General features: G+C 32.1%; 1 protein-coding gene across 1 annotated transcript in view; it reads right to left on the bottom strand.

Annotated features, from left to right (window-relative positions):
* The window catches only part of VSTM2A (V-set and transmembrane domain containing 2A), a 34,690-nt gene extending 22,402 nt beyond the window's left edge, over positions 1 to 12,288 (bottom strand). Inside the window, exons 1-4 of the mRNA XM_074196058.1 lie at positions 12,213 to 12,288; positions 10,114 to 10,280; positions 9,000 to 9,050; positions 4,262 to 4,598 (exon numbers count right to left, since the gene is read on the bottom strand). Of these exons, the coding sequence (XP_074052159.1) occupies positions 4,262 to 4,598; positions 9,000 to 9,050; positions 10,114 to 10,280; positions 12,213 to 12,288 (631 nt within the window). The remainder of the gene's footprint in view (positions 1 to 4,261; positions 4,599 to 8,999; positions 9,051 to 10,113; positions 10,281 to 12,212) is intronic.
* Between the last annotated feature and the right edge of the window lie 2,525 nt (positions 12,289 to 14,813).

The following is a 14,813-nucleotide window of genomic DNA, read 5'->3' as shown; positions in this document are numbered from 1 at the left end:
ATCTCCAAACTGAGCTAATCTCCTTATAAATGGTCTGATTATTCTAAGATTCATCTACATCTTTGTCCAATTAATTGATGAATAAATTTATTCAGTCCAAGGATTATGGCAGATGCCTAATTCTCATGACACTTCCCACCAAACTAAAATTATACTGTTCTTGGATGTAGTATAGTTTCAGCTCCTAAAGGTAATCAGGTGGATAATCATGTTGGAAGACATGCTTCAATCAGGTACAGGGGCAGTTATATGACTTACTCATCTTGGTAATTTAGTGAAACAGTTATGAATTCACTTACAATAATGTTCTATAGTTATCATTTTCCATTTTTCCACAAAGATTTTATACTTTCCTGAGGTATTTATAAAATCCATCTTCATCTTTTTTTCCTTTATCACAGAAAAGGGAAATAAGATTAATTTTTTAATTATTTTTTCTTGATGAAGTTATGATACCTTATGGAATCATTTCTTTTTCCTAGATGTTGCTTGTTTGTTTCTTCAGATCATTTCAGAATGTTCTGTAAAACTTACTGGTTTATAATTTGCAGATTCATCACTGTTCTCTATTTTTTGAAACTAAGAAAAAAATATTCTGCAATATTCCTGTGGCACTACTCCCATTTTGTAGACTCAAAATTGCCAACTCTGACTCAGAAATCATACATGCCTAGTCTTTTACTACCTTATAAGACAGTTTACTCATAGTGGTGATGTGACTTATTGATGCATATAAGTTCACTTTTCTTACTTCATGTATTTATGTATGTATATGTATGCATGTGCTAGCATGTATATATCCATTCATTCACTTAAATACTTGTTAATTTATTTGATTATTTCTTATTTTGCCTCCGTATCCATCATTTTTCTGTCCTTTCCAATACAAGGACTAATACTGAATCTGGGCTGTGTCTCTTTTTACTACTTAGGTTCACATTCAATCTTTATAGCTCCACAATGATACTCTTCCCCCACCCCAAACAATATTAAAAAAAAATGAATTTAAAAGTTTTTGCCCTATTGAACAGCTAAGGTCTCCTGTTAAATATTTTGCTAGCCATGTGATTTTGAGCAAGAGTCACATACCTATGCTGAAACTCAAGTTCATTTATAAAATGGACACAATAATATTTTTCTTGCATGCTTCACAGAGGCTATGATGAATATTTAATTTTAAAATGTATTTAGCAAGTCATACTTGAAATATCACTGCCATTAAAGTTAGAAGATTTAGTAAAGGGATTTCAGATAAACAATTTTCCATATTGAGATGTTAGAAATTGAGCAAAAAGTAAAATCTTACATAGGCCTATATTTAATCCATCAGCTTTTTCTCAGATTATTTAAAATCTCTAAAGGCAGTTATAATAAGATTTGTCATTTTTCAGATTTATTATTAAAAGTCAAATTTCAAATAATATGTTACCTCAACTCTTACCAGGTACAGAAAGGAGTAAGTATCCTGTTTCCTTATTTTGTTAAAGAAGGGAAATCTTTTCACCCTCAAGAATATTGAAACCAGGAGTCTTGACTTCTGACCTCTACATAAAAGTAACATTACTGTATATATTACCCAATACACTGTGTACTAAAAATAAAGCAAGTAAGATTCTATTATATGTTTAATGTTACCAAATTTGAGTATTTATTTTTGAACCATCTAAAGTGGAGATAAATACTTGACTTATTATGTTAAAATATATACCAATCTATCCATCTTTATTCATCTTGAAATGGGAGGCAGCAATTTTGATTCTTTACTGAAATGCTGGAAATGAAATTGATATATGTATGTTGAAATAGAATCATATTTGTTAGCTTGAACATTTTGAGAAATAAATGGTATTTTCAATGAAGTGAAATAATACCTTGATTTATCTCTCAAATTTGATAATAAAACCCATATCTCCACACCACTATCATGGTAGAGTTTCCATTAAACTACAAAAATGGTACAACATTTCGAAAAAACTGCAATTAAGAAAGATATCAAATGTCTTTTTGTTTTCTTAAGAAATCTCTAAACTAACAATGTACATATATATGTATATTCTGTCTATTATTGGCAAGTTTGTAACATATGGATAAGTTTAATATAGGGTTTTTAGGAATTATCATTTATCATCTATCTTGAGTATTTAGTTTTAGACTCAAAATAGAAAAAAACTTCCTTATTTTATTTCAAAGAAAGGATCATTTTATATAAATATATATGAATTGCGAATTTTATTTGGAAGTAGTTTTCATTAAGACTGAGCAGATCTAATTTTATTTAATATATATTTGAATTATAAAATGTAATATTTAAATATGTTCATTTATGTTTATATATATGCAAATGTGCTGCATATATTTGTGTATATATGTATATATATGCATATATATATATATATATGTAAAACCTGAAATCACTTTTATGATCTAGTACTGCCTAATTGTCATATTTTCATGTCATTTACTCCCAAGAAATACTATATCTTTAAATGAAGATTAGACTTTAGTCTATTTCCTTTGATGACAAAAGGGGAAAAATATATCAAGAAATATGAGTTATGTAATGTTGGTAAACAGTAGCTAGATATTCTCACAATTATACTCTTATTCTTTATTCATGTGGCATAAAAGAAGATGCACAGACAAAGTTAGGCCATGTTGATATTCAGTGATGTTACAAAATACCTGGGATGTTCATTCCAGCTATTTTTTTTGATTAATATGTTTTTCCTGATCAAAGCAATAATATAAAATTGCATTTACCTGAAGATGTCCAAAAGAATAGATCAGTTCTGATAAACTAATTTTTATTTAAGGTTTATGATACAGCAATAAAGACGTGAGGCAATTGTGTCTTGGAGATAATATATTAAGCAATAAAATGGAATATTAAAAAGCATGTTTTTAATTGATCATCATGGTATAAAGGGTTTTTTTTAATCTTCCTGAAGGATTTGCCAGTATAATTTAAGCCTTGCTAAGTGTTACTAAATTGTGAAGTCTTTGAATATGGGCATGGTGATAGCATATTTATTTTTTTATCCATCTAGATTGTTCAAAGGGCTTCATTCATCAGAAAATTAGTCACTGATTGATTATTTTTTCTCAGGCAAAGCTAATCACAAAAGCTGTCAACAGAAGAATAGGCTGAGTATCATCCCATCAATAGAGTAGTAGCAATTGATGAAACTATGAATCCTAAGATTTTTCCAAAAGAAATTTTCATAAAATATCTTTAATTTTTAAGTGTTAGAAGTACAACGGACTTTGCAATGTTTTAAAAATGTATAGTATGCCACATCAATGTTGTTCAGAATTATGATTAAATAATTTTGACTATCAATATATACATATATATATATATATATATATATATATATATTAAGATCAAGAACAATCAAGTCAATGATTTTGTGTTCTCTAAAGAAGTTCCCAAGTTGGCTTATGGATATTTTAACATTGAAGGAGATGTGATAAAGTACTGATCATCTCTGGGGGAAATTAATACTATCATCATGATAAGGCTAACACTTCAATGAATTTTCATTTGCTGAAGTGATAGAACAAAAGTATGCTATTCAGGGAAGCTTTAACTTGCACAATGGATTTAAGAAAATATAAAACTTTAATTCCAAATCAATATTCAATATCCATTCATTGCAATTTTTCTTTCCTTTTTGCCTGTCTTTTTAATGCTTTCTTCTCTTCACACACACACATTCATTTCTTTCCACTAATATAGCCACTCCTACACATGCAGAGAAATGTCTATTTAACAAATAAAAAGCTCTCAGAGGAAGAGCATTGGTTAGATGGAAATGGTATTGAAAACATACATGGTTTAGATACACTATATATATAAATATATATTTTTTAATTGATGTGTATTTTAAGTAAGAATAGATTTTTTAAAATTGGGCAACTTTTTATAAAAAATAAACATGCATTTACAGTATCACCCAAACTCCATCATTTATTATTTTGAGAACATATTGAAGTACAGGAAAAAAAAAGAGTGCATTTTATTCACCCTTAAAGTGAAACAATGTCATTGACTACTGTGACTAATTTGTATCCCCTCTAAGACTCCACCTGATGCATAGGGCTTGTATCTCATTATTGATTCACATTAAACTATTTCCCCTAAAATATTGGACACCAATATGTCCATAATTTTCTCAGCTGAATAATTATGTCTGGTTTATCCTCTAGTTGAGAGTTTTTCATTGGTAAAATGAAAGGCTCAAAATGCTTTTTATCATACCTGATTGTGGACTTTGTTTGGGAATTTTGGCTGCAGCTTGAGGGCTGGAGGTGGAGCGCATTCGCTGATTAGCAGAATTATGGATGCTACTGGGAACAGCTGCAGAGATATTCTTTCGGGGTTTCATGTCTTGTAACCACATGGGAGAGGCTTCAAATGCCTGCATTCTCCGAGAGTGGCTATTTGCATTGACTTTAAGGTAGGCTTGGGCTTTATATTCTTGAAGATCTCCATAGTTGGCGTCTGTCACCCGGCACTCATATAAACCTTCATCCTTTTTTCTTACTTTGGAAATCTGAAGCTTGTGGGAGATGTCATTCCCTTGTACTTTTACTGTCTATAAAATTTTCAGAGGGAAAAAAAATACATTGCTATGTAAAACTATGTTTAAACTTTTGGCCTACACTATACTTGCTTATATGGCAAATGTAAAAGAAGAAAATAGACTTGAGGACATCAGAGTATCAGAAAACTTTCTTTTTCAAATCAATTAAAAAATAATGAAAATGTAGATTTTTTAATTCTCTTCAATCAATTCAACAAATGTTCATCAAAAGTCTAAATTTTGCAATGCACTTTAATAACAAGAAATGATATTCCATTATTAGATGTGTATAAGTTGAATTTTGAATTAAATCTATATATGTGTATAAGTTGAATGTTGAATTAAAGCTACCCATTTCCAGGTTGTTAGCCAGATGGTATGCATTTTCAAGATTATCATATCTCTTTTTATTAGTATTATCTAATTGTGTGAGCAACTCTATGAAGGTTAGTTCTGGGAAGTAGATTAAGAGGTCAAAGTGTCAGTCTTTGTTGAGTTCAGAGATTGTTCCAGTATACCCTGCAATCTCAAAAGTACATATTTTTCTGTTCCAAAGGAAAAAAAAAACCTGAGTGAGAGGCCATGGAAATATATATAAAAACTATCCCTGATATAGTTAAAGAAAAAGGAAATCAAAGTGCAACCCCTACCAAAGTTCTTAGAATATACACTATATCAAATAGCTATCATTTAAATAGTATATAATTTTTTCAAAGCACTTTCCATATTTCCTTTGATGCCCCAACAATTCTGTGAAGCAGGTACTATTATTATGTATTTTACATAAACGAATCTGAGATTGACAGAACTTCTAAATGACATGTCCAGAGTCACAGAGCTAATATATATTTGGAGGAGGATGAGAACTCAGGTCTTCCTGTTTCTAACTCCATGATAGGATATATTATGCTTTTAGGTATCTCGTACATATAAATTGTGTACTTTTTTGTCTAGTCTTTTCCATTAAGAAAGGAATGTCTTTTTGAGCTTAAGTCAAGTATGATACACATAATGTGTTTCAGTGTATTAAAATTGATTATAGTCAATTAATTGACTTTATGATTGGCTGCCACATATTTTCATGTTTTACTTTTGACACAAATTGACTATGTAACCCCTGGGCAAGTCACTGAATTGCTCATTTCCCTAGGTAAATTTATGCCACTATAATGCACAGAGAAAATAGCGATCTGCATTGGTAGAGAGTATTTTCTCAAAAGGAATTCCTACTCATATCAATGAAATTTCAGGTACAACTTATCTATGTGTGTGTGCATGTTTGAATGAATAAATTTATATGCATACATTTATATCTACAGATATCTATACATCTAGAGATATAATATGTATGTACATATTTATAGGAAACTAAAGCTCATTAAGTTTAAATAGATATGTGAGCATATGTCTGTGAATATATATATATATATATGGATATGAATATACATATGTATATGTAAATATAGTTGGTGGATATAATCCAAGATTTGTATTCAGGAGGATCTGAGTTCAAATTATGCTTCTGATATATATTAGTTCTTCAGGTTATAAAAATGTATAAATTTGAATTATGGATGAAGTTTCAACATCAGGTAGGTCTTCAAAAATTTGAAATTACAAGTCAAGACCTTTGTAAATTCAATCTCTGTACACATACATGGAAACAATAACCATATTCCCAATAACAAAAATTCTTCATGAAGCCTAATAATGAAAAGTTTTGAAGTCTTTAAAATTGTTTAAAATATTTTGCATTTGCTTCTTATGTGACCAATATTTTTACAATTGTTTTGCAGTAAAGGACACTAAAGTTTATAATGTTTAATTGACTTTTCTTAAATCATACCCCCAGTTGGCAGCAGAATTGGATCTTAGTCTCTTGATGCTGTCAAGAGATCTCTATTAAACTATGAAAATCATTATTTTCATAAATTATTATTTGTGGTTATAGGGTAGTAATATCTAGGTAGTAAAAACCTTACAACCCTGCAGGATGAGTATCAGAGGTTTTATATAGCCAATTTGACAGAGAATGATAATATAAATAGCTATGTGTGGAATTGTGGAATTGAAAAAGCACATATTTTGTGAGTTCACTCATTTTAGATATAGAAACTAAGTCAGGATTATTGAACAAGCTTGTTGCACAGATAACTTGAATTCTAATTCAAATGTAAGTAATAATTATGATATTTAATAGTACTGTAGTGTGGGATGGAATTGGCATGATTAACTGAAGCTTCTAGTTTAGCATCATCATCTTTTATAGAGCAAACTATTCTTTTAGTTTAGATTGTTTATTCTGATCACAAAATTTACTGAGCTTTTCAACTCCCTCACCATTCTTATATTCAAACACTTGTCAAGTCTTTTCAGTTCTACTTAAATGGTATCTCTGACATCCAACCATTTCTTTCCACTAACATAAGCAATAGCCTAGTTGAAGCCCTCTCAAGTAGATATTTTATGGATAAATATTCTCTTTATCAATCTCTATGCTTTTTCTCCACTTGCTCCAACCTATTCACTGCAGAGATTACCACAAAATTTCCATAATGAAAAAACTAGTTGCTCACAAATATCTTTAGTATAAAATTATTTTTTTTAAATTTTCAGTCTGTGCTTTTGTACAATCTGGTTGCAATTTCCTTTTAATAGTTAAAAAGATAATCAACCTTGACCAATATTATAAGCTAAGCATATTTTTATATGCATAGAGCATATTCCTTCTTTAATTTTTTTTAAAACTTTGCTTTGTCTAAGGCTTGGTTTAGTTGTTAAATCTTACTAAGATATTTTTCTGACTTTATAGTTCTTATTTGATCTCCTTTTTTCAAATTTTCAAGGATTCCTTATTTTGGTAGGTTTTTCATTTCACCAGAAAATATAAGTTACTTGATGACAAGGATTGGGTGTGTTTATGCGTGGGTAAGGTGCCTTAGAACCACTGGCATTTAGGTATAGTGATTTGTACATAGTATTTAATAAAATGTGTAAGAGCCATTGTTTTAAATTAAAGAAATGAATTGAGCTTATTTTGCTATTTTTGTAAAACAGATGTTTTTGAATGTGATACTATACATTTTATTATTATATTATACTTTTTTTGTTTTTGTAAGGCAATGGGGTTAAGTGACTTGCCCAAGGTCACTCAGCTGGGTAAGCTGTCTATGAGAACTCATTTGAACAGAGATCCTCCTGACCCCAGTGTTCTATCCACTGTGCTGCCTAGTTGCCCCATATCATACTTTTAATGACATTTAAAGAGAAGTTTTCTATATAGGATTCATGTTTTAGATACCCTAACCAAAAAATATTGTCACATGTGTTAATGATTGTGCCATTCTATATAATGAAAATATTCAATTCTTATTCTTGAAGTTAAGTCTAGGTAAAGTGCCTTTTTACTTATTTCACAACAGGATCATCAGCATTTATTTAATTAATATTATCATTTCCAAATTATTGCATAGCAATGTTCTTGGTATCAAATTTGTTGTGCTTTCAAAAATCAATATATTAAACAATATTCAGAGAAGATAGAAGATGAAAGGCTCATATATCTTTAAAATGTCAATATTTATCAGTTTTAAAAACCTCTAATAAAGATCCTTATTTTTTCAACATAAATGCATAAAGTTTAAAAAATTTATATTACTTACTTTATAATATATACTTTCTAAAGCCCTGTTGGACTTCTATTTTTTTATTTCCCAACTCAGAGAACATTACTGTTCATCTAGTAAGGGTTAAATGCATATTGATATTCTATAACTAGAATTAATTCTTTCAGTATTCTATCATATTATCAATGTCATTTAAGGCTAATTCATGTTATCAATATATTAAAGTCTCACTGAGATATTTTCTACTATTCTAACAATTTTGTCTCTGTTTTTAAGCTACTGAGAAACGAAATTATTTATGTTTATTCATAGTTTAAAATGACCAAATCAAGATGCTATGCACACTGCGATCAGGAATATCAAAAAGCAAAATTGTGGTCCTAATTTTCTTTTATTCTTGGATGGGTTTGACATGGAAGTATTTTATAACTTTAAATGAAAAAGCTATTGTTTTATTATTTACACAATTATTATTTGAATTGTTTTATGTAAAAGTGAGATAAAATAGATTTTTAAGTGAAAGCTCAGGGAAAAAAAGTTGCTTACAGGTTGCTGTGGTGGTGGTTGCTGTTGTTTTGCTTATTTCATTGTCTAATTCCCATTTATCCCCCTTTTTTCATTTTAAAATTTGTTTTAATTTAAGAACAATTTGAAGACCTTTGTAATTAAATATTTGTAAGACCTCAGAATGTAATTAGCTAGATGCTGGTAAATAGCAAGGCTAAAGAAATATGATGTGTACAGGGCAGGTTTGTCTTTCATTTCTAACGTTCTTGAATATACTTACACTAATTTTTGTTCCATCATTGTCGAGGTCTCTTTCTGGTACGAGCTCCACCTGTTGGAGAAAGATATCATTGCTTCAAAAAGACGTGATGAGCCTTGTGAATTAGAATGTCCAAGAAAAAGCTGACAAAAGTCAGAAGCTCACTTGCATGCTAAGTGTGCCACCTATAGGCAGAATAATATTTTTCCCCTTCTGGAAAACAAAGGTTTTTTGCTTTGCCAATAAAGTTATTTAATCGTTTATTGTGCAAGATTTTTGCTTTTGTTTTAGTTTTTTTCCTTATAGAAAAATCAAGTGAACCCACTTACGGGATTGCCAACTTTTAAAATACAAGCTTCTTCCATTAGAGAAGTGATGGTTCACAGAGGTATCAGGAAAAGAGGCCCACTAGATTTCTAAAGCTTATAGCACTAGAGAAGTCAGGAGACAACTGGATCTTACACAGATCCTCTTCTTAATGTTTTATTTGAGTACTGATACATTTAAATTCTGTTTATAGCTCATGGGTTAAAAAAAAGAAAAAGTCTGTGATGAAGAGGAAGTGTAGGTGTCTGCACATGAATATTGTGTTGTTAATTCTGGATCTTTTGCCAAACTGATATTAGGGTAATTCTAGCCTGTAGACAGTGCATGTTACTCTTCCCATCTCCCCCTTTCTCTCTGTATATGTGTGTGTTTTTTGTGTTTCTGTGTCTCTCTCTATGTCTCTCTCATTTACTTTATCTTGTTTAAGTAAATCTTTGACAAAGGAGGGAAGAAAGGGGGAGGAGAGGGTCATTTTTCTTTCAGTGGCTCAAAGAGGTGGTATGGCATAGATGAAAGAACATTTATAACCTTTAAATTAGCAAATTTAACTGTTTTAGAACACATACTCTTAAACCAAATGTGATTTAGGAAGGAGTCCTATTAAATAGTGGTCTGGCAATACCAGATATTCCACAAGGTGCATGTTTCTCTTGTGGCTTATGCTACAACCAAGCTCTGAAAGAAACAAGTACACAATTGTTTCAAGACATCCCTGGAGCTTCAGACCTTGCTTTTCTTTGACTGGTTTCTTGCTGGAGATAGAGGGGTGGGGTGAAGAGGAAAAGCCTGTGGCAGGGTTGGAATATACCTGAGTGCCCGTCACCTCTGCTCCAGTCTCCTGGTCCTCAGCTGCCCGCAAAAACCACCACTGGATCTCCAGATAAACAGAGGCAGAACCACTCTGGAAAGCACATGACATTTCCACATTCTGCCCCTCAGTTGCTGTAACATTTCGAGGAAACTCTGTAAATTTTGCTGGGAAAAAAAGACAAAAGATTTGTATTTGTATTTTTAAAATGTATTTTCTTTCTTTCCTTCATATTTCTTCTCCCTTGCCTTCTTAAAAATGACCTTTATCATGCTTTACTTTCCCTTGCTTTCTCTCACAGTAATCTTCTGACTTCTTTGACATTTTCTGTAACATGCTTATGTCACTCTCTTGTTTTTATGACCAAATAAGTGGAAAGCTAACCAGTTTACCAATCACTCCCTTGGGCTGGCCAAGTTGCTTATAACTAAATCCAAGGATCCTTTCAATGGAATGCAGCATTTTACAAAACTCAGGAGGGATTCATTTAGAAAATCAGTCCAGTTGATGCATTATTACATTTTAGAGGTGAAAGTGTAGCCTTCAGTGAATCATTCAGCACCTTTGACTAACTGAAGTACATACAACGCAACTTTAATATTTTAAACAGGGGTTATTATTCTGTAACTATATGTACATTTCAGTCAATCAAATTCATCAATCCATCCAGCAATCAAAATAGGGCTTGCTGTTTTCCCTCCCTTATATTGCATTGCATGCATCTGCTCTTCTGTTTGCTGAACCAAGTTGCACTGGTTCTGACAAACCCAGTAGATACCCCATCCTCTCCAAAGTAACCTTCATCTTTGTCCCCAGTCTTTTATTTTCCAATATTCAAGCATTAAACCCCAGCTCAGAACAGAATCGTTGTTGTTTTAGAGTGTGGTGATTTTCTTGGGACTTTAAAAAAATTTTTTTAGCTAGTCACCAAGATGATTTTATGCCTCCTTCTTGGCTTTATACTTGCCAGTAATCTCTTGTAATCTGAACACCTGTCATTTAGGAAACTCACAAAGAATATTTCCTTTTGCCTCAAGGTACACATTTAACAATGAATGATAGTAGTAACTTAGTTGCAAATAGAAAGCATTAGATAGTTTCCTAAACCCAAGGGAGAATTTATTAAAATAGCTACTACCTAAAAGTCTTTTCAATCTTAAAGGTCATTTCTTATGATTTATGTGTATATGAGACGAGAAGTAAGGTACAGGACAGATTGAATAGTTATAGAAGAAGCTTGCATGATCTATCCACCCTGGGTTCACTTTATAAATGATGGCACCATTACAGATTATTTTAAATTAATTTACTATCTCTCTCCCTGGCAACCAAATGTCTTCTACTAATTTCTGAGTATTTACATTTTAAAATATGAAAATCTTCTCATTAGTGAATGAAAGACTTTTCTCTCTGCCAAAGAGGCTGTCTATGCGTAGTACTTGTATTTGCAGAGGCGATGCAGTAATCCACCCAGCAGTGGCTTGTGATCTGTCCACGGTGCTGAAATGATCATTGCAGCCCTCAAAGTTCCAAACAACTGGATCACTGTATCCCCACCCTTCACGCTCCCCACCCCACCTCCCCTCACCCTCCCGCAGAGAAAGGACTGTTTGTATTGCAAGTAGAGTCTTTTATTGGATCTTCAAAAGAATTTGTCTTTTGTCAGAGACATACAAATAGGACAGATAAAGAACTATGAATAATGCTCGAAATAAGCCTAAAAGACAGGAAAATGCTTTCGGACTTAACCCTTCTCCAATAACTAGTGTTTTAGTGATCCCATTGCCGGGCTAGTGGTGTATGTTTGCAATGATTTTGTACGCATGAGTGATACTCAATGCATGTACACAGATAGCACATCATGCCAGTTTTCTTATGCTTTCTGGGTAACACCAATCCTGTTTTTTATTTTTTTTTAAGAATCCAGTTTGAAATTGAACTTAAAATTTTAAAGCTTCCAAACAAAATGCTATCCTCACTTTCCAAAACCCAAGGAATGCTTCTTTGGGAACTCTGCTACCTTGGATCATTTAGTGAATTTCAATCTCACTTTCTATGGAGGGAGCACTCGCGCGCACACACAACCAACATTTACTTACCTTGAGAAGAAAGTCCTTGTTGTATATATAAAACAGAGAAGAAAATGAATCCAACATAAGCCAAAAAGATCCCCATTATTCCAAAGCCGAAAAGAAAAGTCACATCAGGATAAGCGGCACCAAAAATGCCCTGGAAGAAATCCGTGCAAATCTATAAAAATGCTCTGCGTTGTCTCCCTGGATGCGACACTGAAAGCATTCTGCTCCTACTCAGCGGGTGAATTGTCTTTGGGGAAAGACATGCACGGAAGATAAAATGGGTTGGCTTGGACACTGTGAAGCTCTAAGTCCACATCCAGAGTAGAAACAGTGAAAAGTAGATCTCTGTTCCCTTTCTTCACCGCTTTCAGATACCTGGCAGCTCGTCCAATGTCAGCCTGCTGCTCAGGACTGCGTGATCACTGCTCTCCCTAAACACTGAACCAGTCTGAGAAGTGGGGAGTGGGCAAAAGGGGAGGGCTGGAGGACTCCGCTGTGCTTGCATTGCTTCAACTTTTCCCTCTAATGGCTATGATGATGCCTTTAACTCTGTACCTGCCAGACAGATCCTCATCCTGCTGTGAACTTGCACTGGAAAATTGACTAAGAAGGAGATTTTGGCGCACTGTCAATCCAATGCTTTTAAAGGGCAGGAGGTTTTCTTTTCCTTCTACTCTTTCTTTTTTCTTTCTTTATTATTTTTTCTTTTCTTTATATTTTTAAAAAATATTAATATAATCTCTCCTGGCTTCGGATCTGTTTTTCAGTGACTGAGAGGGTAATGCAGATTTTCCATTGGGGTATGTTGAAGCTGGGGGGGGGGGATTATGGGTTGGAAGACTGAAGGGATTTGAAAAGGGAAGTTAAGGGTATTGTTGAAACTGAGGAACATATATATATATATATATATTTATGTATGTATATACATGCATACATATATACATATGTAAATATATGTGTGGAAGAGTTGGGCTATGAGTGCAAGGTAATGATTTGAGGTGATATAAATAGTTAATATAAGAGTCAAGTTGCTTAGATAGTTATTAAATGTTTTGTAGCAGAATATTCACTGGTTATGACTATGAATTTATTGCTGGTTATTGACCAACAAAAGAGAAACAATCCAAAAATATAATTTATAAATGAGTATTAGGAAAAAAAGAGAAGAAAACAAGGTACAATGTCTCACATTATCAGAAATCTCTAGAGTTAAAATCCTTCTATTAAAATAGCATGATTTTGCAAACATTACCCCTCAGAAATACATGAGTGTTTGTAAGGGAAGGGGAGTGGGGGGTAAAGATGAGGAGATTATAAAATTGAGGAAGGTGGAGGATCCTTCAAGATATTTTTAAACTCTTCACAATAAAATGCTTATATAATATTCCCTGGAATCAAAGACAAGCTAGATTGTTGTGGAAAGCAAACTAACCTTGAAGCTTTTGGGTTGGAGGAAATAGAAAAAAAACATGATCATCTATACTGGAGGAAGCTGGTGATTAACTCTTAAACATATGCCTTTTCTTACTAAGGATTTAAACAATAGAACATATCATCTAAAGAAAAGATGCTGTGTTTTCACAAGGTCAGACATTAAAATCAATTAATTTACATATTTTCCCTCAATGATGATTTTTTTATTCCAAACTAGTTAATAAATATTTTATAACTAATATTAAGTCTACAAAGTGATATAAAAATATGAACAGATATGTGCAATGATGAATTGATCCCCATAGAACTCTTTCAAGAAGTCAATGCAGAATATGCATTCTCATTTCACAGATAAATAAACTGGATCAGAGAAAGTAGGTTCATGCCTACACCAGATGGACAAAATAACCATTAAATCATATACTATGCTTCTCAAACCTATTTATTTGACTGCTGTTGTATTTTGTTTCCCCTGGAAGCTAAAAATAGCAGAAGATTTCAAAACTTGGGTAGAGCAGATTCCACAAAAATACTGTGCTCTTTTTTTCTCTGTAAACTTAGCAAATGTGACTTGCAGAAAATCATGGTGGGAATGCATGTTAGATGAGAGTTCAGGAGCTGTTCAGCATTCTTAACACTAGATCTTCCTTATTCTTTGATTAAGTAATTTCAGTTAGACCCTATGAAATTTAGATTATTCAAAGGAATAGAGCTGTTTTCTTGCCAAAACCTATTTTGATGGAGAAAGTACCCTTAGAAGGTTATTATGTTCATATTGGCAGAGGGAATTCAACCAATCCCATCAGTTTCTAGTGCCAAATTTATAAGTTTGCCTATTGCAGTGTTTGCTAAGTTTGGAATTGTGCTTTTGTGAAAACATTATTTTTCAATTTTATATTGCTTTTAAGACTTAAATTTCATGTATCAAATTTAGAAATGGTCAATAAGTGACATATTGATTTTTTATATAACAAACTTGTTTCACAGTTTGAAATTTTTGTAATCTGCATGAGAATTTAACAAAAGATTGCTTATATGAAAACGAAATGACTTGAAATATTCTAAATATTGTTTGATATAATGATTTAAAATCTCCTTAAAGTCAACTATTTACTACTGGGTTATACAATTATTCAATATTTCTCATGGTTTACTTATCTCAGTTAAAAAATAAGGTCATATATTATG

Source organism: Macrotis lagotis, chromosome 8, assembly GCF_037893015.1.
Source record: "Macrotis lagotis isolate mMagLag1 chromosome 8, bilby.v1.9.chrom.fasta, whole genome shotgun sequence".
NCBI lineage: Eukaryota > Metazoa > Chordata > Mammalia > Peramelemorphia > Peramelidae > Macrotis > Macrotis lagotis.
Note: the sequence above shows the minus strand (reverse complement) of the source record. Positions and strands in the feature narration are given on the sequence as shown.